This window comes from Pristiophorus japonicus, unplaced genomic scaffold (genome assembly GCF_044704955.1).
Source record: "Pristiophorus japonicus isolate sPriJap1 unplaced genomic scaffold, sPriJap1.hap1 HAP1_SCAFFOLD_573, whole genome shotgun sequence".
Lineage (NCBI taxonomy): Eukaryota > Metazoa > Chordata > Chondrichthyes > Pristiophoridae > Pristiophorus > Pristiophorus japonicus.
Window position 1 is genome coordinate 293,296 of NW_027254481.1, and position 27,218 is coordinate 320,513.

The 27,218-nt window shown below is 54.1% G+C and overlaps 1 protein-coding gene across 1 annotated transcript in view; it reads left to right on the top strand.

Moving 5' to 3' along the window:
* LOC139254778 (chromobox protein homolog 5-like) overlaps positions 1 to 14,930 on the top strand; it is a 43,206-nt gene extending 28,276 nt beyond the window's left edge. Inside the window, exon 6 of the mRNA XM_070873799.1 lies at positions 14,784 to 14,930. Within this exon, the coding sequence (XP_070729900.1) occupies positions 14,784 to 14,930 (147 nt within the window). The remainder of the gene's footprint in view (positions 1 to 14,783) is intronic.
* The last annotated feature ends 12,288 nt before the right edge of the window (positions 14,931 to 27,218 follow it).

Genomic DNA, 27,218 nt, shown 5'->3' on the forward strand with positions numbered 1-27,218 from the left:
CTCTCCCTCTCTCCTCTCTCTCCCTCTCCCTCTCCCTCTCTCTCTCTCTCTCTCTCTCTCTCTCTCTCTGTCCATCAGTCACTCAAACCAGCGATCCATGGTGCCATGGGGGGGGGGGTGGGATGGTTAGGGGAGGGGCGTGTCATAGCTGTGGGGGTGGGGGAGATGCGTGTTGCCTGTGTAAACGTGTATCTCATACCGTATACCGTTGTGTGATCACCCCACTACCCCCCCCCCCTCCCCCTCCCCCCAATTTATACTTTTACACGGTCCCGCAGCACAGAGGAACATGTGAGTGTTTTGTAAATGATGAACAGACATAACCTTTCCCGACCGCCCTCCTTCCGTCCAGTCTCGTCTGACCTTCAGCGAAACCTTTTCTATTATAATAATCGCCCTGTCTCCCCCTCCATCCTGTTCACCGTCGTCCTCCCCGGCCCCGCACCAGCACCCCCCCCTCCCCCCGAATATTTCCCCTGCCTGATGGTGGTTAGCCTTGTGCAATTTCACCAATTGTGTCCAGCAGCGGGTTTTGAGGGGAGGGAAGGAGGGGTGGGGGCATGAAATGGGCCTGGAACAATCGTGTTTTTTTTTTAAAACAAGAAGAGATATTTTGCGTGGACCCCTTGGTGTGAGTTCACGGTTGGCCAAGATGTATTTTCACCTGTCTGTGAGAAGTGGGTTGTATCGGAACCACGTTATATATTATAACTGTTTATATTTTGTTGTGTGTCACTCTCGCTCTCTCTCTCTCTCGCTCGCTCTCTCTCTTCATTTAACTCACGCAGAGTTCCATGTTGGTCGCTGGACTATATAATGGGAATGCAAAAAGATTTGCGTGTTCTACTCTCTTTCTCTCGTTCTCTCTTTTTCTCTCTCTCTCTCTCTCTCTCTCTCCCGCTCCTCCCACCGCTTACCCCCCGCACCGTGCCGTAGTTAGATTCGCAAAATCCGACTGTTTGATCAAATGAAACTTGTCTGCCTTGGGCACTGAGGCAATGGCTGGTAGCAAGGGTGATTGCCAGCATGGTGTGGGTATGTGCGCATATCTCTCTGCGTGGGTGTGTGTGTGACAGTGTGCGTGTGTGTGACAGTGGGTGTGTGTGTGACAAAGTGTGTGTGTGTGTCTCAGTGTGTGACTGTGTGCGTACGAGTGTGACGGTGCGAGAGCGTGTCTGTACGCGTGCTTTTGTAAGTGTTAATTGGCGACAATTAAGGCGCGGCTCTCAACACTCAATCCCCATCTTCTGACCCAGCTCAGTCCTTCTACCAATTTCATATTTTACGCAGTTTGTAATCGGGACGATCTTTTCCTGTCTTGTCTTGGCTGCGTCGTTCCCTGGGTGGGCCGATCTCAGCGACCCCACCCCTTACAGATTTTCTCTTCAAAGTTGCGTACACAGCCTCGCTCAATCCCGGGCTGGGCGGCTCTCTCGGGCACATCGGGGATTAAACTCCCGTTAATCCCACAGGGATTCCAGCGAGGTGGGGCTGGGTGGAGAATTAACAAACTCCCGCCGCGATTTCAGCAAATCTCCCGCCGAAAGTTCCGCAACAATGCGATGGGAGGAACCATGTTTCCAGCTACGTGCGTGTGCGCGCACACACCTTATTCCTGCCCCCTCTTCAGACACTGACTGACCTGGAGTGTTTGCAGAATTTTCTGTAAGAGGTGTGTATGTGTGTGTATGTTTTATTATTACTAATAATAATAAAAGTGTTCATCCCGGAGACTGGGAGAGGAGAGGGGAATCGTGCGTCACACACACGCAACTTAACCGAGAGTTCCTTCGCGTGTGTCTGTGGAGACGATCGTTGCTTTTGTTTTTTTAAGTACCCCGCTTAAGAGGCTGGGAAATCGAAGGGGAATCACTTGTACAGGACAGAGCACGGTACATGTTGATAGAAGGTATTGCAAAACGCTTGGAGGGTAAGGCAGCCTCCTGTGTGGAGAGAGAGACCTAGACACGTATGCGCACGTACACACACACAGACACAGACACACACACACACACACACACACACACACCATCATAGGCAGTCCCTCGGAATCGAGGAAGACTTGCTTCCACTCTAAACACGAGTCCTGAGGTGGTTGAACAGTCCAATATGGGAACCACAGTCCCCGTCACAGGTGGGACAGACAGACGTTGAGGGAAGGGGAGGGTGGGACAGATAGACGTTGAGGGAAGGGGAGGGTGGGACTGGTTTGCCGCACGCTCCTTCCGCTGCCTGCGCTTGGTTTCTGCACGCTCTCGGCGACGAGACTCGAGGTGCTCAGCGCCCTCCCGGATGCACTCCCTCCACTTAGGGCGGACTGGTCTTTGGGCCAGGGACTCCCAGGTGTCGGTGGGGATGTTGCACTTTATCAGGGAGGCTTTGAGGGTGGTCCGTTACACGCGCAGAGACGCATGAGCACACACACACACACACACACACACACACACACACACACACACACACAAAGAAACACAGTTAGTGTCATCAGAACTGGGATGGTGTTTTGTGATTTGTCGTGGCTTCTTAAGCAAAATGGTTGATTGATAACTGATGACACAATGGAGTGATGGGAGGAAGTAAAGATGGTTACATGGGGAAGCGTGGATGGTTGTTGTTGTCGGGAGGAGGGCGAGACATTTGCCCCTACCCAGGTTGCAACCAGCCCTCTGCTAACAGCACCTGCTACCCAGCGGTTGGATTGCGGGAGAGCGAGAGAGAGTGTGTGTGTGTGTGTGTGTGTCAGGGGAACTAATCACGTGGCCCCAGCTCCCGCTCACACAACCGCGCCCTTGTTTTCCCAATCTTCAGTGTCAGCTGTGGCTCTGGGTAGTGAGCGTGTCTCTCTCTCTCTCTCTCGCTTGCGCGCGCATTTACCAATCGGAACGTCGTAAATTCGAGCCCCGTAATCCAGACCGATGCTCCCCCACTCAACTGAGGGAGCGTCATGCTGTCGGAGGGGCAGTACTGAGGGAGCGCCGCACTGTCGGAGGGGCAGTACTGAGGGAGCGCCGCACTGTCGGAGGGGCAGTACTGAGGGAGCGCCGCACTGTCGGAGGGGCAGTACTGAGGGAGTGCCGCACTGTCGGAGGGGCAGTACTGAGGGAGTGCCGCACTGTCGGAGGGGCAGTACTGAGGGAGTGCCGCACTGTCGGAGGGGCAGTACTGAGGGAGCGCCGCACTGTCGGAGGGGCAGTACTGAGGGAGCGCCGCACTGTCGGAGGGGCAGTACTGAGGGAGTGCCACACTGTCGGGAACAACGGTCTTTCGGATGAGATGTTAAACCGAGACTCCCTCTGCTCTCGTTTGGGCGTAAAAGATCCCACGGCCACTATTGGAACAAGAGCGAAGGCGAGGGTTGGGCGAGTTCTCCCTGAGGCCCATATTTATCCCTCAGCCAACGTCACTGAAACAAACACAATTATCTGGGTCATTATCACATTGCTGTGTGTGGGAGCTTGCTGTGCGCAAATTGAGATGCCGCGTTTTCCCACCTTACAACAGTGACTGCACTCCAAAAATAAAAAGGTGCTGCTTTGGCTGTAAAGCTCATGGGGATGTGGTGAACAGCGGTACATAAATACAAACTCTTTCTTCCCAGAGTTCCCCCCACCCCCACACAAGTAAAAACAAAAAAATAGCATTTTGAATATTTAGATTTAAAAAAAAAAAAATCTGTTTCAAGTAGAACTTTTTTTAAAATTAAGTATTACTAACACAGGTGTTTGCAGCCTGGGGTCGTGTGTGTGTGTGTGTGTCAGTCGTGTGTGTGTGTGTCAGTCGTGTGTGTGTGTGTGTGTCGTGTGTGTCAGTCGTGTGTGTCAGTCGTGTGTGTGTGTGTCAGTCGTGTGTGTGTGTGTCAGTCGTGTGTGTGTCAGTCGTGTGTCAGTCGTGTGTGTGTGTCAGTCGTGTGTGTGTGTCAGTCGTGTGTGTGTGTGTCAGTCGTGTGTGTGTGTGTGTCAGTCGTGTATGTGTGTGTCAGTCGTGTATGTGTGTGTCAGTCGTGTGTGTGTGTCAGTCGTGTGTGTGTGTCAGTCGTGTGTGTGTGTCAGTCGTGTGTGTGTGTCAGTCGTGTGTGTGTGTCAGTCGTGTGTGTGTGTGTGTCAGTCGTGTGTGTGTGTGTGTGTCAGTCGTGTGTGTGTGTGTGTCAGTCGTGTGTGTGTGTGTGTGTCAGTCGTGTGTGTGTGTGTGTGTGTCAGTCGTGTGTGTGTGTGTGTGTCAGTCGTGTGTGTGTGTGTGTCAGTCGTGTGTGTGTGTGTTTCAGTCGTGGGTTGTTTGGGCGGGGGGGGGGGATCTGAGGGGAGTGTTGAGGAATGTTTTCTAAATTAAATTTCTCTCTCTCCCCAAGAATCGTTAGAAAGTATTACAAAAGTATTTACCGCACAGAAACCGGGCCATTAGGGCCCAGCCGCTCCGTGCCAGTGTTTTATGTTCCGCACCGGCGTCCTCTCACCCCTACTCCATCCTTCTGCTCATTTCTCCCTCGGTGTGTTTATCCAGCTTTCTGCCTCATCGCCCCCCAGCCTCGTGCTCATTTCCCGATCACAGCGACTCGCTGCGTTTAAAAACATTCTCCCATTCCCCTTCCCCCTCTGGCTCCATCGCCGATTTATCGTCAATCCGTGTCCCTCTGGTTAACCGACCCTCCTGCCCCCACCCTCCACCCTGCCCCCTCGTACTTTTGAACACCGCCTTGTATTTAAAATCTTCCCCCTTTTGTGCCGGTGGAGATCGCTGGTGGGCGGGGGCTGAGTTTGGGTTGCTGGGGGAGCGAGAGGGCCGGGGGAAATCGAACGCAAAAAATGTGACCGACGCGCTAATTAATTTGCAAATTGCTCGTTGTGATCAGGCGCCGATGAAGGCTCTACAGGAATCATGTGCGGCGTTCCGTCTGTGCGTGGGGGGGGGGGAGCCTGAGGATTATAGACCTTCGACCCTCCCTCCCTCCCCCCACCCAGCCCTTCTCGCTGCTGGTGTGGAGCTGGGAGGGCGTGGGTTGTGTAACGATTAAACCCCGTACCCTCTCCTTTTTCCCCCATTCCAGGTGACTCCCTCCTCCCCTAAGGTTACCGGCAGGCGTGTCATGGAGTATGCCCCCTGCCCCCGCACGCTCACTTTGTAACCGCGCGCACGCCAACGTCAAATCGGCCAGTTTGTCACCCTCCTTCGTTCCCGCTGACACACACACACACACACACACACGACAGTTCTTCCCCTCTACTCGTGTCGGGGGGGGAACAGCAGAGAGGGGAGGTGGGGGTTTGATATCCTGCCGCAAGTCCCTCCCCCCCCACACGCTCGCGTGAGTAGTACCCGCAAGAGATGTATTTTCCAAGAGGGTAGGGCTGTACTGTGATTCCTGCTGTTGACATTGTTTCTCGAACCATTTGCCCCTCCCACTGCAGCGTTGTGTATTAATCAGTCTCTCTCTCTCTCTCTCTCTCTCTCTCTCTCTCTCTCTCTCTCGCGCTCTCTCTCTCGCGCTCTCTCTCTCTCTCTCTCTCTCTCTCTCTCTCACCTCTCTGCATGTGTGAAGGTTTTAAAGGCTTACGAAAAAGTAAACAATAGGAACGGACGCGATTATCTTTTTTCTACAAACTCATTGTGTGCTATTTTGTGTATGTATCTAAACTACTTTACAATACATAACACCGTGTCCGGGTCTCTACTTGTTGAGTGGGCTGTGCACAGTACGGGACTGCTTGCTCTATTTATTGGGGACTTGGGACGGCTGGAGGGTGTTGCACAAAGCCGTAATCGCGAACGTAAGGAGCAGGAGCCGGCCATTCGGCCCCTCGAGCCTGCTCCGCCATTTAATACGACCATGGCTGATCCGATCGTGGACTCAGCTCCACTTCCCCGCCCGCTCCCCATAACCCTTCACTCCCTTATCGCTCAAAAATCTGTCTATCTCCACCTTAAATATATTCAATGTCCCAGCCTCCACAGCTCTCTGGGGCAGAGAATTCCACAGATTTACAACCCTCTGAGAGAAGAAATTCCTCCTCATCTCAGTATTAAATGGGCGGCCCCTTATTCTAAGACCATGCCCCCTAGTTCTAGTCTCCCCCATCAGTGGGAACATCCTCTCTGCATCCACCTTGTCGAGCCCCCTCATAATCTTATACGTTTCCATAAGATCACCTCTCATTCTTCTGAACTCCAATGAGTAGAGGCCCAACCTCCTCAACCTTTCCTCATAAGTCAACCCCCTCATCCCCGGAATCAACCGAGTAAACCTTCTCTGAACTGCCTCCAAAGCAAGTATATCCTTTCGTAAATATGGAAACCAAAACTGCACGCAGTACTCCAGGTGTGGCCTCACCAATACCCTGTATAACTGTAGCAAGACTGCCCTGCTTTTATACTCCATCCCCATTGCAGTAAAGGCCATCGGGGACTTGGCCTGGAGAGTGTTACACGGGGCAATCGGTTTTTAAGTCGGTTCACGGGCTCCCGGGCCGCCTGCAATTTCTGCGGTCTGGAGGCGTCCGTGTTCCACGTGTGTGTTCGGTGTGTGAGGCTGCAGCCCCCTCTTCCAATATTTGAAGGGGCGGCTGCTCAAATTCTGGTTGCCCTTCAGTCCCACACCCCTGATCTTTGGGCACCCTGTGCGGAGGGGAGCGGGCAGGTCCGAGGGCCGCCTCGTAGGACTGCTCCTGGGCACGGCCAAGGGGGCCATCAGCCGGTCCAGGCAGTGGGCGGTCGAGGGGGTCATTCAGTCCCGACTGCCTGCCTCTCTTCCGCGGTTACATCCGAGCCAGGGTGTCCCTGGAGATGGAGCACGCGGTGTCCACCGGAGGGACTGGAGTGTATCATCACCCCAAGGCAACAGAATTTTAATTTGATTTAGGCTTACTGTCTAAAGTCTGTCGGTTTTTGTGCCTGCCTTTAATCGGGGGCACTTGTATTAAAGTTTGCAACAAAATAGTTGTAGGATGGGGGGGTGGGTCATTTAACTGCAGCCCCACAGAGGGACGTGATCAGGGGCAGCACGGACCAGCCCACACTGTGCGCGCACTGGGTCCGTGCAGCACAGCAGGTCTCCGGTCGTCCTGGTTAACCCTTGCCCCTGGACCAAGACCTCGCTCTGTCAAGCCCCGTGTGGTGGCTGGTGTACAACGGTCACCCCACGTTAAAACAATCCACCCACAGGCATCTTCCACCCTTCAGGATGTAGTTGGGGATCTGGAATATTGAAACACCTGTGAACTCCTCCCTTTCTGCCGTGGAAGTAAGTCGTCCTCGCTTCGAGGGACTGCCGATGATGTCCCCAGGACCAACCATCTTCAACTGCTTCATCAGTGACGTTCCCCTCTCCATAATAATATTATACAGCGCCTGTTAACGTAGTAAAACGTCACGAGGTTTCACAGCATTATAAAAAGATAATACATAAATGTGACAACGAGCCACGAAAGATGAACTTGAGGCAGACGACCAAAAGCTGGGTCAAAGAGGTCGGTTTCAAGGAGCGCCTTAAAGGAGGAGGTAGGGAGGGAGTTCCAGAGCTTGGGGCCCAGGCAACAGAAGGCACGGCCACCGATGGTGGAGCGATTATAATCAGGGATGGTCAGGAGGGCAGAATTAGAGGAGTGCAGACATCTCGGGGGGTTGTGGGGCTGGAGGGGGTTACAGAGATAGGGAGGGGTGTCGGGGCTGGAGGTTACAGAGATAGGGAGGGGTGTCGGGGCTGGAGGTTACAGAGATAGGGAGGGGTGTCGGGGCTGGAGGTTACAGAGATAGGGAGGGGTGTAGGGGCTGGAGGAGGTTACAAAGATAGGGAGGGGTGTAGGGGCTGGAAGAGGTTACAGAGATAGGGAGGGGTGTAGGGTCTGGAGGAGGTGTAGGGGCTATAGGTTACAGAGATAGGGAGGGGGTGAGGAGGCCATGGACGGATTTGTAAACAAGGATGAGAATTTTGAAATCGAGGCATTGTTTAACCGGGAGCCAACGTAGGTCAGTGAGCACAGGGGGTGATGGGTGAGCGGGACTCGGTGCGAGTTAGGACACGGGGTCAGTGAGCACAGGGGGTGATGGGTGAGCGGGACTCGGTGCGAGTTAGGACACGGGGGCAGCGAGCACAGGGGGTGATGGGTGAGTGGGACTTGGTGCGAGTTAGGACACGGGGCAGTGAGCACAGGGGGGTGATAGGTGAGCGGGCTCGGTACGAGTTAGGACACAGGGGCAGCCGAGTTTTGGATCACCTCTAGTTTACGTCGGGTAGAATGTGGGAGGCCGGCCAGGAGTGTGTTGGAATAGTCAAGTCTGGAGGTAACGGGGGCACGGATGAGGGTTTCAGCAGCGGATGAGCTGAGGCAGGGGGCGGAGACGGGCGATGTTACGGAGGGTGGAAACAGGCGGGTTTAGTTACGCTGCGGGATATGTGGCCGGAAGCTCATTTCGGGGTCAAATACGAGACCGAGGTTGGGAACAGTCTGGTTCAGCCTCAGACAGGAGTTGGGGCGAGGGAGGGAGTCGGGGGCTGGGGAACGCAGTTTGTGGCTGGAGACCGAAAACAATGGCTTCGGTCCTCCCAATATTCAATTGGAGAAAATTTCTGCTCATCCAGAACTGGATGTCGGACAAACAGTCTGACAATTTAGAGAGCGTGGAGGGCGGGAGAGGAGTGGGGGTGAGGTAGAGCTGGGTGTCGGCAGTGTACATGTGGGAACTGACTCCGTGTTTCCGGATAATGTCGCCAAGAAGCAACGTGTCGATGAGGAATAGGAGGGGGCCAAGGCGAGATCCTTGGGGGTCACCAGAGGTAACGATGCGGGGGCGGGAAGAAAAGCCGTTGCAGGTGATTCTCTGACTATGATTCGATGGATAAGAATGGAACCAGGCGAGTGCAGTCCCACCCAGCTGGACGATGGTGGAGAGGCGTTGGAGGAGGATGGAGTGGGACATCCGTGTCAAAGGCTGCAGACAGGGCCAGGAGGACGAGGAGGTATAGCTTACCTGTGTCACAGTCACAGACGATGTCACGTGTGTGACTTTGAGGAGAGCCGTTTCAGTTCTGTGGCAGGGGAGGAAACCAGATTGAAGGGATTCAAACATTGAATTCATGGAACGATAGGCACGGATTTGGGAGATGACGTCACGTTCAAGGACTTTAGAGAGGTTGGAGATGAGGCGATAGCGAACAAACACTGGAGTTTTTGAGGAGAGGGGTGATGTCGTCAGATTTGAAGGAGAGAACCGTTAACAATTGGTCGGTAACAATGGAAAATGGCTATGTAAACATTTTTACGATGGGGGAGGAGTCACGCTGCACTTGCGACCCTCCCACCACTGGGGGTGCTGTGGAGTGCGGCCATGTAGTTCTGGTGGCTATATGATCCCATTTCTCCTTGTCTGCAGGCATGGTTAATGTTTATAATTATTCTATTTAAGGCTTCAGGATAAGTCGACAGTGCTGTATTTTTTTTTAAATGCATTCATGATTCCTGGGCGCATTAAAAAGAGACACACGAGTTCAAAAGCAAGGAAGCTGTGCTAATCCTTTATTGCTAATCACAGGGGCAAGAGAGGTGAGGGGACTGAGCGTACACAGGGTGTGGTTTCAGCACAGGTTGTGTGTTTTGAGACAGATACCTCAATCGTCTCCATTGAATAAAGTGTTGATAAGCATTTGGACCAGATGAAGATAAAAGGTTTAGGTGTGAAAGCGGGGCAGTGGGATTAGTTTGGGGATTGATACAGGGCTATGGGGAGAGAGCGGGGCAATGGGATTATTTTGGGGATTGATACAGGACTATGGGGAGAGAGCGGGGCAGTGGGATTAGTTTGGGATTGATATAGGGCTATGGGGAGAGAGTGAGGCAGTGGGATTACTTTGGGGATTGATACAAGGCTATGGGGAGAGAGCGGGGCAGTGGGATTACTTTGGGGATTGATACAAGGCTATGGGGAGAGAGTGGGGCAGTGGGATTAGTTTGGGGATTGATACAAGACTATGGGGAGAGCGGGGCAGTGGGATTAGTATGGGGAGAGCGGGGCAATGGGATGAGTATGGGGAGAGCGGGTCAGTGGGATGAGTATGGAGAGAGCGGGGCAGTGGGATTAGTATGGGGAGAGCGGGGCAGTGGGATTAGTTTGGGGATTGATACAGGGCTATGGGGAGAGAGCGGGGCAGTGGGATTAGTTTGGGATTGATACAGGACTATGGGGAGAGAGCGGGGCAGTGGGATTAGTTTGGGGATTGATACAGGGCTATGGGGAGAGAGCGGGGCAGTGGGATTAGTTTTGGGATTGATACAGGACTATGGGGAGAGAGCGGGGCAGTAGGATTAGTTTGGGGATTGATACAGGGCAATGGGGAGAGAGCGGGGCATTGGGATTAGTTTGGGGATTGATACAGGGCTATGGGGAGTGAGCGGGGCAGTGGGATTAGTTTGGGGATTGATACAGGGCTTTGGGGATTGATACAGGGCTATGGGGAGAGAGCGGGGCAGTGGGATTGATACAGGGCTATGGGGAGTGAGCGGGGCAGTGGGATTAGTTTGGGGATTGATACAGGGCTTTGGGGATTGATACAGGGCTATGGGGAGAGAGCGGGGCAGTGGGATTGATACAGGGCTATGGGGAGAGAGCGGGGCAGTGGGATTAGTTTGGGGATTGATACAGGGCTATGGGGAGAGAGCGGGGCAGTTGGATTAGTTTGGGGATTGATACAGGGCTATGGGGAGAGAGCGGGGCAGTGGGATTAGTTTGGGGATTGATACAGGGCTATGGGGAGAGAGCGGGGCAGTGGGATTAGTTTTGGGATTGATACAGGGCTATGGGGAGAGCGGGGCAGTGGGATTAGTTTGGGATTGATACAGGACTATGGGGAGAGAGCGGGGCAGTGGGATTAGTTTGGGGATTGATACAGGGCTATGGGGAGAGAGCGGGGCAGTGGGATTAGTTTTGGGATTGATACAGGACTATGGGGAGAGAGCGGGGCAGTGGGATTAGTTTGGGGTTTGATACAGGGCTATGGGGAGAAAGCAGGGCAGTGGGATTAGTTTTGGGGATTGATACAGGGCTATGGGGAGAGAGCGGGGCAGTGGGATTAGTTTGGGGATTGATACAGGACTATGGGGAGAGAGCGGGGCAGTGGGATTAGTTTCGGGATTGATACAGGGCTATGGGGAGAGAGCGGGGCAGTGGGATTAGTTTGGGGATTGATACAGGGCTATGGGGAGAGAGCGGGGCAGTGGGATTAGTTTGGGGATTGATACAGGGCTATGGGGAGAGAGTGGGGCAGTGGGATTACTTTGGGGATTGATACAAGGCTATGGGGAGAGAGTGGGGCAGTGGGATTAGTTTGGGGATTGATACAGGACTATGGGGAGAGCGGGGCAGTGGGATTAGTATGGGGAGAGCGGGGCAGTGGGATTAGTATGGGGAGAGCCGGGCAGTGGGATTAGTATGGGGAGAGCAGGGCAGTGGGATTAGTTTGGGGATTGATACAGGGCTATGGGGAGAGAGCAGGGCAGTGGGATTAGTTTTGGGATTGATACAGGGCTATGGGGAGAGCGGGGCAGTGGGATTAGTTTGGGATTGATACAGGACTATGGGGAGAGAGCGGGGCAGTGGGATTACTTTGGGATTGATATAGGGCTATGGGGAGAGAGCGGGGCAGTGTGATTAGTTTGGGGATTGATACAGGGCTAAGGAGAGAGAGCGGGGCAGTGGGATTAGTTTGGGGATTGATACAGGACTATGGGGAGAGCGGGGCAGTGGGATTAGTTTGGGGATTGATACAGGGCTATGGGGAGGGAGCGGGGCAGTTGGATTAGTTTGGGGATTGATACAGGGCTATGGGGAGAGAGCGGGGCAGTGGGATTAGTTTGGGGATTGATACAGGGCTATGGGGAGAGAGCGGGGCAGTGGGATTAGTTTGGGGATTGATACAGGACTATGGGGGAGAGAGCGGGGCAGTGGGATTAGTTTGGGGATTGATACAGGGCTATGGGGAGAGAGTGGGGTAGTGGGATTACTTTGGGGATTGATACAAGGCTATGGTGAGAGAGTGGGGCAGTGGGATTAGTTTGGGGATTGATACAGGACTATGGGGAGAGCGGGGCAGTGGGATTATTATGGGGAGAGCAGGGCAGTGGGATTAGTTTGGGGATTGATACAGGGCTATGGGGAGAGAGCGGGGCAGTTGGATTAGTTTGGGGATTGATACAGGGCTATGGGGAGAGAGCAGGGCAGTGGGATTAGTTTTGGGATTGATACAGGGCTATGGGGAGAGCGGGGCAGTGGGATTAGTTTGGGATTGATACAGGACTATGGGGAGAGAGCGGGGCAGTGGGATTACTTTGGGATTGATATAGGGCTATGGGGAGAGAGCGGGGCAGTGGGATTAGTTTCGGGATTGATACAGGACTATGGGGAGAGAGCGGGGCAGTGAGATTAGTTTGGGGATTGATACAGGGCTATGGGGAGAGAGCAGGGCAGTGGGATTAGTTTGGGGATTGATACAGGGCTATGGGAAGAGAGCGGGGCAGTGGGATTAGTTTGTGGATTGATACAGGGCTATGGGAAGAGAGCGGGGCAGTGGGATTAGTTTGTGGATTGATACAGGGCTATGGGGAGAGAGCGGGGCAGTGGGATTAGTTTGGGGATTGATACAGGACTATGGGGAGTGAGTGAGCGGGGCAGTGGGATTAGTTTGGGGATTGATACAGGGCTATGGGGAGAGACCAGGGCAGTGGGATTAGTTTGGGGATTGATACAGGACTATGGGGAGTGAGCGGGGCAGTGGGATTAGTTTGGGGATTGATACAGGGCTATGGGAAGAGAGCGGGGCAGTGGGATTAGTTTGTGGATTGATACAGGGCTATGGGGAGAGAGCGGGGCAGTGGGATTAGTTTGGGGATTGATACAGGACTATGGGGAGTGAGTGAGCGGGGCAGTGGGATTAGTTTGGGGATTGATACAGGGCTATGGGGAGAGACCAGGGCAGTGGGATTAGTTTGGGGATTGATACAGGACTATGGGGAGTGAGCGGGGCAGTGGGATTAGTTTGGGGATTGATACAGGACTATGGGGAGTGAGCGGGGCAGTGGGATTAGTTTGGGGATTGATACAGGACTATGGGGAGAGAGTGGGGGAGAGAGTGGGGGAGAGAGTGGGGCAGTGGGATTAGTTTGGGGATTGATACAGGGCTATGGGGAGAGAGCGGGGCAGTGGGATTAGTTTGGGATTGATACAGGACTATGGGGAAAGAGCGGGGCAGTGGGATTAGTTTGGGGATTGATACAGGGCTATGGGGAGAGAGCGGGGCAGTGGGATTAGTTTGGGGATTGATACAGGGCTATGGGGAGAGAGCGGGGCAGTGGGATTAGTTTGGGGATTGATACAGGGCTATGGGGAGAGAGCGGGGCAGTGGGATTAGTTTGGGAATTGATACAGGGCTATGGGGAGAGAGCGGGGCAGTGGGATTAGTTTGGGGATTGATACAGGGCTATGGGGAGAGAGCGGGGCAGTGGGATTAGTTTGGGATTGATACAGGACTATGGGGAAAGAGCGGGGCAGTGGAATTAGTTTGGGGATTGATACAGGGCTATGGGGAGAGAGCGGGGCAGTGGGATTAGTTTGGGGATTGATACAGGGCTATGGGGAGAGAGCGGGGCAGTGGGATTCGTTTGGGATTGATACAGGGCTATGGGGAGAGAGCGGGGCAGTGGGATTAGTTTGGGATTGATACAGGGCTATGGGGAGAGAGCGGGGCAGTGGGATTAGTTTTGGGGATGGAGAGTAAAGAAATCACAAGATATCCAGCAGTTAGCCAACAACCACGATGTGTGAGGAATCTTCAGCGCAGTCAAGAGAACCTGTGGCCATAAGACCCTAGGCCCTACCCCACAGCTGGCCAAGAACGGAGAGGTGCTCATCAAGACAGAGGCAGTCTGTACCCGCTGGAAGGAGCACTTTGAGGATCTCCTTTACCGAGACGCTTGTCTTCGCCGTGAGAGTCCTTGACTCCATCCCTCAGCATGCTACCCACCACCATCTCGGCACAAGGTCGAAAAGGCCATCCAACAACTGAAGAACAACTTCATCATCATGATAGACAGTCCCTCCGAATCGAGGAAGACTTGCTTCCACTCTAAACACGAGTCCTGAGGTGGCTGAACAGTCCAATACGAGAGCCACAGTCCCTGTCACAGGTGGGACAGATAGACGTTGAGGGAAGGGGAGGGTGGGACAGGTTTGCCGCACGCTCCTTCCGCTGCCTGCGCTTGGTTTCTGCACGCTCTCGGCGACGAGACTCGAGGTACTCAGCGCCCGCCCGGATGCACTCCCTCCACTCCGGGCGGACTGGTCTTTGGGCCCAGGGACTCCCAGGTGTCGGTGGGGATGTTGCACTTTATCAGGGAGGACTTTGAGGGTGGTCCCTTGTAACGTTTCCTCTGCCCCACGTTTGGCTCATTTGCCCGTGAAGGAGTTCCGAGTAGAGCGCTTGCTTTGGGGAGTCTCGTGTCTGGGGGGGGACCATGCGGACAATGTGGCCCTGCCCAGCGGAGCTGGTCGAGTGTGGTCAGTGCTTCGATGCTGGGGATGTTGGGCCTGGTCGAGGACGCTAACGTTGGTGCGTCTGTCCTCCCGGGGGATTTGCAGGATCTTGCGGAGACAGCGTTGGTGATATTTCTCCAGCGACGTGAGGTGTCTACTCTACATTTAGGGACAACAAGTCCTTAGGAACAGATGGAATCCCTGCCAAAGCACAAAAACATGGCGGAGAAGCATTACTGGTCTGGATCCGTGACCTCATCTCTCTTGTCTGGAAGGGGGAGATAAAGCCGGCAGATCTGAGAGTCGCCGTAATTGTGACCATCTTCAAGAAAGGTGACAAGTTTGACTGCGATAACTGCAGAGGAATCTCCCTGCTGTCGACCACCGAGAATGTCATCGCAAGAATCCTCTTCAATGGCTGAGGAGCTCCTCCCAGAGTCGCAATGCGCATTCTGTCCACTAAGGACACAATCTTCACTGCGTGGCAGATATCAGATAAATGCAAGGAACGGGACCAACCCTTGTACATGGCCGCCTTTGTCCTCACAAAAGCCTTCGACACTGTCGACTGTGCAGGGACCACGTTTGTCGCCATCCTCTGCCTGCCCCGCGACGACACGCAAGCCTTGATCCTGACCGACGGATCCACCACAGCGCCAATCCCCACGAGCGGACCGGGGTCAAGCAGGGCTGTGTCATCGCTCCAACCCTCTTCTCGATCTCCCTCGCGGCAATGGCCCACCTCCACCCTCGACAAGGCTCCCCGCTGGAGTGGAGCTAAGTTGGAGGGAATCTGTTCAAGCCCCGTCACCGCCAGGCCAGTTCCAAGGCCTGGCCCGTCCTCTGTCGTCGAGCGACAGCACGCAGACCACACTTGCGCCTGCGCGCAGTCGGAGGCCAAACTCCAAACCGTCGTCGACACCTTTAGCGAGGCGTACGAGAGCACGGACCTTACACTAAACAATCCGTAAGACAAAGGTCTTCCACCAGCCTGTCCTCTCCGCACAGCACTGCCCCCCAGTCATCAAGATCCACGGCCCGGCCCTGGACAACGTGGACCATTTCCCATACCTCGGGAGCCTCTTATCAACAAGGGCAGACATTGGCGACGAGATCCAACACCGCCTCCAGTGCGCCAGTGCAGCCTTCGGCCGCCTGAGGAAAAGAGTGTTCGAAGACCAGGCCCTCAAATCCACCACCAAGCTCATGGTCTTCAGGGCTGTAGTGATACCCGCCCTCCTGTATGGCTCAGAGACATGGACCATGTACAGTAGGTATCTCACCCCCAGCTCACGGTCTACAGGGCTGTAGTGATACCCGCCTTCCTGTATGGCTCAGAGACATGGACCATGTACAGTAGACACCTCAAGTCGCTGGAGAAATACCACCAATGCTGTCTCCGCAAGATCCTGAAAATCCCCCGGGAGGACAGACGCACCAACGTTAGCGTCCTCGACCAGGCCAACATCCCCAGCATCGAAGCACTGACCACACTCGACCAGCTCCGCTGGGCAGGGCCACATTGTCCGCATAGTTCCCCCAGACACGAGACTTCCCAAAGCACGCGCTCTACTCGGAACTCTTTCACGGGCAAACAGGCCAAAGGTGGGCAGAGGAAACGTTACAAGGGACCACCCTCAAAGCCTCCCTGATAAAGTGCAACATCCCCATCGACACCTGGGAGTCCCTGGCCCAAAGACCAGTCCGCCCTAAGTGGAGGAAGTGCATCCGGGAGGGCGCTGAGCCCTTGAGTCTCGTCGCCCGAGAGCGTGCAGAAACCAAGCGCAGGCAGCGGAAGGAGCGTGCGGCAAACCAGTCCCACCCTCCCCTTCCCTCAACGTCTGTCTGTCCCACCTGTGACAGGGACTGTGGTTCCCGTATTGGACTGTTCAGCCACCTAAGGACTCGTGTTTAGAGTGGAAGCAAGTCTTCCTCGATTCCAAGGGACTGCCTATGATGTTGGGATTAGTTTGGGGATTGATACAGGGCTATGGGGAGAGAGCGGGGCAGTGGGATTAGTTTGGGGATTGATACAGGGCTGTGGGGAGAGCGTGGGGCAGTGGGATTAGTTTAGGGATTGATACAGGGCTATGGGGAGAGAGCGGGGCAGTGGGATTAGTTTGGGGATTGATACAGGACTATGGGGAGAGCGGGGCAGTGGGATTAGTATGGGGAGAGCGGGGCAGTGGGATTAGTATGGGGAGAGCGGGGCAGTGGGATTAGTATGGGGAGAGCAGGGCAGTGGGATTAGTTTTGGGATTAATACAGGGCTATGGGGAGAGCGGGGCAGTGGGTTTAGTTTGGGATTGATACAGGACTATGGGGAGAGAGCAGGGCAGTGGGATTAGTTTGGGGATTGATACAGGGCTATGGGGAGAGAGCAGGGCAGTGGGATTAGTTTGGGGATTGATACAGGGCTATGGGAAGAGAGCGGGGCAGTGGGATTAGTTTGGGGATTGATACAGGGCTATGGGGAGAGAGTGGGGCAGTGGGATTACTTTGGGGATTGATACAAGGCTATGGGGAGAGAGTGGGATTAGTTTGGGGATTGATACAGGACTATGGGGAGAGCGGGGCAGTGGGATTAGTATGGGGAGAGCGGGGCAGTGGGATTAGTATGGGGAGAGCGGGGCAGTGGGATTAGTTTGGGGATTGATACAGGGCTATGGGGAGAGAGCGGGGCAGTGGGATTCGTTTGGGGATTGATACAGGGCTATGGGGAGAGAGCGGGGCAGTGGGATTAGTTTGGGGATTGATACAGGGCTATGGGGAGAGAGCGGGGCAGTGGGATTAGTTTGGGGATTGATACAGGGCTATGGGGAGAGAGTGGGGTAGTGGGATTAGTTTGGGGATTGATACAGGACTATGGGGAGAGCGGGGCAGTTGGATTAGTTTGGGGATTGATACAGGGCTATGGGGAGAGAGCGGGGCAGTGGGATTAGTTTGGGGATTGATACAGGGCTGTGGGGAGAGAACAGGGCAGTGGGATTAGTTTTGGGATTGATACAGGGCTATGGGGAGAGAGCGGGGCAGTGGGATTACTTTGGGATTGATATAGGGCTATGGGGAGAGAGCGGGGCAGTGGGATTAGTTTGGGGATTGATACAGGGCTAAGGAGAGAGAGCGGGGCAGTGGGATTAGTTTGGGGATTGATACAGGACTATGGGGAGAGAGCGGGGCAGTGGGATTAGTTTGGGAATTGATACAGGGCTATGGGGAGAGAGTGGGGTAGTGGGATTAGTTTGGGGATTGATACAGGACTATGGGGAGAGCGGGGCAGTGGGATTATTATGGGGAGAGCAGGGCAGTGGGATTAGTTTGGGGATTGATACAGGGCTATGGGGAGAGAGCGGGGCAGTTGGATTAGTTTGGGGATTGATACAGGGCTATGGGGAGAGAGCAGGGCAGTGGGATTAGTTTGGGGATTGATACAGGGCTATGGGGAGAGAACAGGGCAGTGGGATTAGTTTTGGGATTGATACAGGGCTATGGGGAGAGATCGGGGCAGTGGGATTACTTTGGGATTGATATAAGGCTATGGGGAGAGAGCGGGGCAGTGGGATTAGTTTGGGGATTGATACAGGGCTAAGGAGAGAGAGTGGGGCAGTGGGATTAGTTTGGGGATTGATACAGGACTATGGGGAGAGAGCGGGGCAGTGGGATTAGTTTGGGATTGATACAGGAAGAGAGCGGGGCAGTGGGATTAGTTTGGGGATTGATACAGGGCTATGGGGAGAGAGCGGGGCAGTGGGATTAGTTTGGGGATTGATACAGGGCTGTGGGGAGAGAGTGGGGCAGTGGGATTAGTTGGGGATTGATACAGGGCTATGGGGAGAGAGCGGGGCAGTGGGATTAGTTTGGGATTGATACAGGGCTATGGGGAGAGAGCGGGGCAGTGGGATTAGTTTTGGGGATGGAGAGTAAAGAAATCACAAGATATCCAGCAGTTAGCCAACAACCACGATGTGTGAGGAATCTTCAGCGCAGTCAAGAGAACCTGTGGCCATAAGACCCTAGGCCCTACCCCACAGCTGGCCAAGAACGGAGAGGTGCTCATCAAGACAGAGAGGCAGTCTGTACCCGCTGGAAGGAGCACTTTGAGGATCTCTTTTACCGAGACGCTTGTCTTCGCCGTGAGAGTCCTTGACTCCATCCCTCAGCATGCTACCCACCACTATCTCGGCACAAGGTCGAAAAGGCCATCCAACAACTGAAGAACAACTTCATCATCATGATAGACAGCCCCTCCGAATCGAGGAAGACTTGCTTCCACTCTAAACACGAGTCCTGAGGTGACTGAACAGTCCAATACGGGAACCACAGTCCCTGTCACAGGTGGGACAGATAGACGTTGAGGGAAGGGGAGGGTGGGACTGGTTTGCCGCACGCTCCTTCCGCTGCCTGCGCTTGGTTTCTGCACGCTCTCGGCGACGAGACTCGAGGTGCTCAGCGCCCTCCCGGATGCACTCCCTCCACTTAGGGCGGACTGGTCTTTGGGCCCAGGGACTCCCAGGTGTCGGTGGGGGATGTTGCACTTTATCAGGGAGGCTTTGAGGGTGGTCCCTTGTAACGTTTCCTCTGCCCACCTTTGGCCGGTTTGCCCGTGAAGGAGTTCCGAGTAGAGCGCTCGCTTTGGGGAGTCTCGTGTCTGGGGGGGAACCATGCGGACAATGTGGCCCTGCCCAGCGGAGCTGGTCGAGTGTGGTCAGTGCTTCGATGCTGGGGATGTTGGGCCTGGTCGAGGACGCTAACGTTGGTGCGTCTGTCCTCCCGGGGGATTTGCAGGATTTTGCGGAGACAGCGTTGGTGATATTTCTCCAGCGACGTGAGGTGTCTACTCTACATTTAGGGACAAGAAGTCCTTAGGAACAGATGGAATCCCTGCCAAAGCACAAAAACATGGCGGAGAAGCATTACTGGTCTGGATCCGTGACCTCATCTCTCTTGTCTGGAAGGGGGAGATAAAGCCGGCAGATCTGAGAGTCGCCGTAATTGTGACCATCTTCAAGAAAGGTGACAAGTTTGACTGCGATAACTGCAGAGGAATCTCCCTGCTGTCGACCACCGAGAATGTCATCGCAAGAATCCTCTTCAATGGCTGAGGAGCTCCTCCCAGAGTCGCAATGCGCATTCTGTCCACTAAGGACACAATCTTCACTGCGTGGCAGATATCAGATAAATGCAAGGAACGGGACCAACCCTTGTACATGGCCGCCTTTGTCCTCACAAAAGCCTTCGACACTGTCGACTGTGCAGGGACCACGTTTGTCGCCATCCTCTGCCTGCCCCGCGACGACACGCAAGCCTTGATCCTGACCGACGGATCCACCACAGCGCCAATCCCCACGAGCGGACCGGGGTCAAGCAGGGCTGTGTCATCGCTCCAACCCTCTTCTCGATCTCCCTCGCGGCAATGGCCCACCTCCACCCTCGACAAGGCTCCCCGCTGGAGTGGAGCTAAGTTGGAGGGAATCTGTTCAAGCCCCGTCACCGCCAGGCCAGTTCCAAGGCCTGGCCCGTCCTCTGTCGTCGAGCGACAGCACGCAGACCACACTTGCGCCTGCGCGCAGTCGGAGGCCAAACTCCAAACCGTCGTCGACACCTTTAGCGAGGCGTACGAGAGCACGGACCTTACACTAAACAATCCGTAAGACAAAGGTCTTCCACCAGCCTGTCCTCTCCGCACAGCACTGCCCCCCAGTCATCAAGATCCACGGCCCGGCCCTGGACAACGTGGACCATTTCCCATACCTCGGGAGCCTCTTATCAACAAGGGCAGACATTGGCGACGAGATCCAACACCGCCTCCAGTGCGCCAGTGCAGCCTTCGGCCGCCTGAGGAAAAGAGTGTTCGAAGACCAGGCCCTCAAATCCACCACCAAGCTCATGGTCTACAGGGCTGTAGTGATACCCGCCCTCCTGTATGGCCCAGAGACACGGACCATGTACAGTAGGTATCTCACCCCCAGCTCATGGTCTACAGGGCTGTAGTGATACCCGCCCTCCTGTATGGCTCAGAGACATGGACCATGTACAGTAGGTATCTCACCCCCAGCTCATGGTCTACAGGGCTGTAGTGATACCCGCCCTCCTGTATGGCTCAGAGACATGGACCATGTACAGTAGGTATCTCACCCCCAGCTCATGGTCTACAGGGCTGTAGTGATACCCGCCCTCCTGTATGACTCAGAGACATGGACCATGTACAGTAGACACCTCAAGTCGCTGGAGAAATACCACCAACGCTGTCTCCGCAAGATCCTGCAAATCCCCCGGGAGGACAGACGCACCAACGTTAGCGTCCTCGACCAGGCCAACATCCCCAGCATCGAAGCACTGACCACACTCGACCAGCTCCGCTGGGCAGGGCCACATTGTCCGCATAGTTCCCCCAGACACGAGACTCCCCAAAGCGAGCGCTCTACTCGGAACTCCTTCACGGGCAAACAGGCCAAAGGTGGGCAGAGGAAACGTTACAAGGGACCACCCTCAAAGCCTCCCTGATAAAGTGCAACATCCCCATCGACACCTGGGAGTCCCTGGCCCAAAGACCAGTCCGCCCTAAGTGGAGGAAGTGCATCCGGGAGGGCGCTGAGCCCTTGAGTCTCGTCGCCCGAGAGCGTGCAGAAACCAAGCGCAGGCAGCGGAAGGAGCGTGCGGCAAACCAGTCCCACCCTCCCCTTCCCTCAACATCTGTCTGTCCCAACTGTGACAGGGACTGTGGTTCCCGTATTGGACTGTTCAGCCACCTAAGGACTCGTGTTTAGAGCGGAAGCAAGTCTTCCTCGATTCCAAGGGACTGCCTATGATGTTGGGATTAGTTTGGGGATTGATACAGGGCTATGGGGAGAGAGCGGGGCAGTGGGATTAGTTTAGGGATTGATACAGGGCTATGGGGAGAGAGCGGGGCAGTGGGATTAGTTTGGGGATTGATACAGAGCTATGGGGAGAGAGCGGGGCTGTGGGATTAGTTTGGGGATTGATACAGAGCTATGGGGAGAGAGCGGGGCTGTGGGATTAGTTTGGGGATTGATACAGAGCTATGGGGAGAGAGCGGGGCAGTGGGATTAGTTTGGGATTGATACAGGGCTATGGGGTGAGAGCGGGGCAGTGGGATTAGTTTGGGGATTGATACAGGGCTATGGGGAGGGAGAGAGCGGGGCAGTGGGATTAGTTTGGGGATTGATACAGGACTATGGGGAGAGAGCGGGGCAGTGGGATTAGTTTGGGGATTGATACAGGACTATGGGGAGAGAGCGGGGCAGTGGGATTAGTTTGGGGATTGATACAGGACTATGGGGAGAGTGGGGCAGTGGGATTAGTTTGGGGATTGATACAGGGCTATGGGGAGAGAGCGGGGCAGTGGGATTAGTTTGGGGATTGATACAGGGCTATGGGGAGAGAGTGGGGCAGTGGGATTAGTTTGGGGATTGATACAGGACTGTGGGGTGAGAGCGGGGCAGTGGGATTAGTTTGGGGATTGATACAGAGCTATGGGGAGAGAGCGGGGGAGAGAGCGGGGGAGAGAGCGGGGCAGAGGGATTAGTTTGAGGATTGATACAGGACTATGGGGAGAGAGCGTGGCAGTGGGATTAGTTTGAGGATTGATACAGGACTATGGGGAGAGAGCGGGGCAGTGGGATTAGTTTGGGATTGATACAGGGCTATGGGGAGAGAGCGGGGCAGGGGATTAGTTTGGGGATTGATACAGGGCTATGGGGAGAGAGTGGGGCAGTGGGATTAGTTTGGGGATTGATACAGGGCTATGGGGAGAGAGCGGGGCAGTGGGATTAGTTTGGGGATTGATACAGGGCTATGGGGAGAGAGCGAGGCAGTGGGATTAGTTTGGGATTGATACAGGGCTATGGGGAGAGAGCGGGGCAGTGGGATTAGTTTGGGGATTGATACAGGGCTATGGGGAGAGAGCGGGGCAGTGGGATTAGTTTGGGGATTGATACAGGGCTATGGGGAGAGAGCGGGGCCGTGGGATTAGTTTGGGGATTGATACAGGGCTATGGGGAGAGAGCGGGGCAGTGGGATTAGTTTGGGGATTGATACAGGACTATGGGGAGAGAGCGGGGCAGTGGGATTAGTTTGGGGATTGATACAGGACTATGGGGAGAGAGCGGGGCAGTGGGATTAGTTTGGGATTGATCCAGGACTATGGGGAGAGAGCGGGGCAGTGGGATTAGTTTGGGATTGATCCAGGACTATGGGGAGAGAGCGGGGCAGTGGGATTAGTTTGGGGATTGATACAGGACTATGGGGAGAGAGCGGGGCAGTGGGATTAGTTTGGGGATTGATACAGGACTATGGGGTGAGAGCGGGGGTGAGAGCGGGGGAGAGAGCGGGGGAGAGGGATTAGTTTGAGGATTGATACAGGACTATGGGGAGAGAGCGGGGCAGTGGGATTAGTTTGGGGATTGATACAGGGCTATGGGGAGAGAGCGGGGCAGTGGGATTAGTTTGGGGATTGATATAGGGCTATGGGGAGAGAGCGAGGCAGTGGGATTAGTTTGGGATTGATACAGGGCTATGGGGAGAGAGCGGGGCAGTGGGATTAGTTTGGGGATTGATACAGGGCTATGGGGAGAGAGCGGGGCAGTGGGATTAGTTTGGGGATTGATACAGGACTATGGGGAGAGAGCGGGGCAGTGGGATTAGTTTGGGATTGATCCAGGACTATGGGGAGAGAGCGGGGCAGTGGGATTAGTTTGGGAATTGATACAGGACTATGGGGAGAGAGCGGGGCAGTGGGATTAGTTTGCGGATTGATACAGGACTATGGGGAGAGAGCGGGGCAGTGGGATTAGTTTGGGGATTGATACAGGACTATGGGGAGAGAGCGGGGCAGTGGGATTAGTTTAATACTGATAACAGGGGACTGGGCGACTATTTAACTGGTATAACACTGACACCTGGTGAGTAGAACTGGGATGTGTAACAGAGACAACTGTGTCATATATGGAGACGGCTTGTACACCAGATATGTTGAGGGCTCGAGATCCACTCCCTTACTCAAGTCACAAATTTAAGGAGCTCTTCGGAACGAAATGCCCGTGTTTCACAGAATCGCAGAAATTTACAGCATGGACGGAGGCCATTTCGATCCCCATCATGTCCGCCTCGCTCCGGCCGACCAAGAGCTACCCAGCCTAATCCCACTTTCCCGCTCTCGGTCCGTAGCCCTGCAGGTTACGGGACTTCAAGCGTACGTCCAAATGTGGTGAGGGTTTCTGCCTCTACCCCCCTTTCAGGCCGTGAGTTCCACCCCAGACCCTCACCACCCTCTGGGTGAAGACATTTCCCCTCAAATCCCCTCTAAACCTCCCCCCAATTACTTTCAATCTGTGCCCCCTGGTTGTTGGCCCCTCTGCCAAGGGAAACAGGTCCTTCCTATCCACTCTATCCAGGCCCCTCATCATTTTATACACCTCAATCAGGTCTCCCCTCAGCCTCCTCTGTTCCACAGAAAACAAACCCAGCCTATCCAATCTTTCCTCATCGCTAAAATTCTCCAGTCCCGGCAACATCCTGGTAAATCTCCTCTGTACCATCTCCAGTGCAACATCCTGGTAAATCTCCTCTGTACCCTCTCCAGTGCAACATCCTGGTAAATCTCCTCTGTACCCTCTCCAGTGCAACATCCTGGTAAATCTCCTCTGTACCCTCTCCAGTGCAACATCCTGGTAAATCTCCTCTGTACCCTCTCCAGTGCAACATCCTGGTAAATCTCCTCTGTACCCTCTCCAGTGCAACATCCTGGTAAATCTCCTCTGTACCCTCTCCAGTGCAACATCCTGGTAAATCTCCTCTGCACCCTCTCCAGTGCAACATCCTGGTAAATCTCCTGCACCCTCTCCAGTGCAACATCCTGGTAAATCTCCTCTGCACCCTCTCCAGTGCAACATCCTGGTAAATCTTCTCTGTACCCTCTCCAGTGCAACATCCTGGGTAAATCTCCTCTGTACCCTCTCCAGTGCAACATCCTGGTAAATCTCCTCTGTACCCTCTCCAGTGCAATCACATCCTTCCTGTAATGTGGTGACCAGAACTGCACGCAGTACTCCAGCTGTGGCCTAACCAGTGTTTTATACAGTTCAAGTATAACCCTCCCTGCCCTTGTATTCCATGCCTCGGCCAATAAAGGCAAGTATTCCGTATGTCTGCTTAACCACCTTATCCACCTGGCCTGCTACCTTCAGGGATCTGTGGACCTGCACTCCCAGGTCCCTCCGTTCCTCTACATTTACACAGCTCCTTACTACATCCCTGCAGCTGCTACACGGTTATATAAAGTACATTTCCTCCGGCTGCCGAAGACCAGGCCCTCAAATCCACCACCAAGCTCATGGTCTACAGGGCTGTAGTGATACCCGCCCTCCTGTATGGCTCAGAGACATGGACCATGTATAGTAGACACCTCAAGTCGCTGGAGAAATACCACCAACGCTGTCTCCGCAAGATCCTACAAATCCCCCGGGAGGACAGACGCATCAACGTTAGCGTCCTCGACCAGGCCCAACATCCCCAGCATCAAAGCACTGACCACACTCGACCAGCTCAGCTGGGCAGGGCCACATTGTCCGCATGGTTCCCCCCCAGACACGAGACTCTCCAAAGCGAGCGCTCTACTCGGAACTCCTTCACAGGCAAACGGGCCAAAGGTAGGCAGAGGAAACGTTACAAGGGACCACCCTCAAAGCCCTCCCTGATAAAGTGCAACATCCCCACCGACACCTGGGAGTCCCTGGCCCAAAGACCAGTCCGCCCTAAGTGGAGGGAGTGCATCCGGGAGGGCGCTGAGCACCTCGAGTCTCGTCGCCGAGAGCATGCAGAAACCAAGCGCAGGCAGCGGAAGGAGCGTGCGGCAAACCAGTCCCACCCTCCCCTTTTCCTCAACAAGAATCGCTGTCGTTGCCGCAATTTAAATACAGTTAATTCAATAAGTCTGGAATGAAAATCTCGTGGTAGTCACGGTGGTCAGGAAAGTATCGGATTGTCGTGAAAATAAAAACTTTGGTTCACTGATGCCCTTCAGGGAAGGAAATCTACTGTCCTTACCCACTGGCCGATATGTGACTCCAGACCTCACAGCAATGTGGTTAACTCTTAACTGCCCCCTGGAATGGCCTGGCGAGCCACTCCGTTGAGGGGCGTTTAGGCGGATAGGCAATAAATACTGGCCTTGACTGCAAAATGGGTGGCCCCTCATTCTAAGACCATGCCTCCTAGTTCTAGTCTCCCCCATCAGTGGAAACATCCTCTCTACATCCACCTTGTCGAGCCCCCTCATAATCTTATACGTTTCGATAAGATCACCTCTCATTCTTCTGAATTCCAATGAGTAGAGGCCCAACCTCCTCAACCTTTCCTCATAAGTCAACCCCCTCATCTCCGGAATCAACCGAGTGAACCTTCTCTGAACTGCCTCCAAAGCAAGTATATCCTTTCGTAAATACGGAGACCAAAACTGCACGCAGTACTCCAGGTGTGGCCTCACCAATACCCTGTGTAACTGGAGCAAGCCTTCCCTGCTTTTATACTCCATCCCCTTTGCAATAAAGGCCAAGTTACCATTGGCCTTCCTGATCACTTGCTGTACCTGCATACTATCCTTTTGTGTTTCATGCACAAGTACCCCCAGGTCCCGCTGTACTGCGGCACTTTGCAATCTTTCTCCATTTAAATAATAACTTGCTCTTTGATTTTTTTTCTGCCAAAGTGGATAACCTCACACTTTCCCACATTATACTCCATCTGCCAAATTTTTGCCCACTCACTTAGCCTGTCTGTGTCCTTTTGCAGATTATTTGTGTCCTCCTCACACATTGCGTTTCCTCCCATCTTTGTATCATAAGAACATAAGAATTAGGAACAGAAGAGGCCATCTAGCCCCTCGAGCCTGCTCCGCCACTCAACAAGATCATGGCTGATCTGGCCGTGGACTCAGCTCCACTTACCCGCCCGCTCCCCGTAACCCTTAATTCCCTTATTGGTTAAAAATCTATCTATCTGTGACTTGAATACATTCAATGAGCTAGCCTCAACTGCTTCCCTGGGCAGAGAATTCCACAGATTCACAACCCTCTGGGAGAAGAAATTCCTTCTCAACTCGGTTTTAAATTGGCTCCCCCGTATTTTGAGGCTGTGCCCCCTAGTTCTAGTCTCCCCGACCAGTGGAAACAACCTCTCTGCCTCTATCTTGTCTATCCCTTTCATTATTTTAAATGTTTCTATAAGATCACCCCTCATCCTTCTGAACTCCCAACGAGTAAAGACCCAGTCTACTCAATCTATCATCATAAGGTAACCCCCTCATCTCCGGAATCAGCCGAGTGAATCGTCTCTGTACCCCCTCCAAGGCTAGTATATCCTTCCTTAAGTAAGGTGACCAAAACTGCACACAGTACTCCAGGTGCGGCCTCACCAATACCCTGTACAGTTGCAGCAGGTATTGTAGATAAGGGACTACAAGTTTGGATAAAGTGCTGTTGGGGGTGGGGGGTATATTCTAATCAATGAGACAGACTGTAATGTACGCACATGTGAGGCTGGTTTGTAGAGCTGTTGGATTCCTGTAGGGGCCGCCCTCACACACTCTCCACGTTGCCATCCTCGTCTGCCGTCCGGACACACCGTGACCATCTTGCCGTCCGGAGGAGGCGAGGGTCAACCAATGGTGTGCTCCCTACACGGGAGTCCTCCCC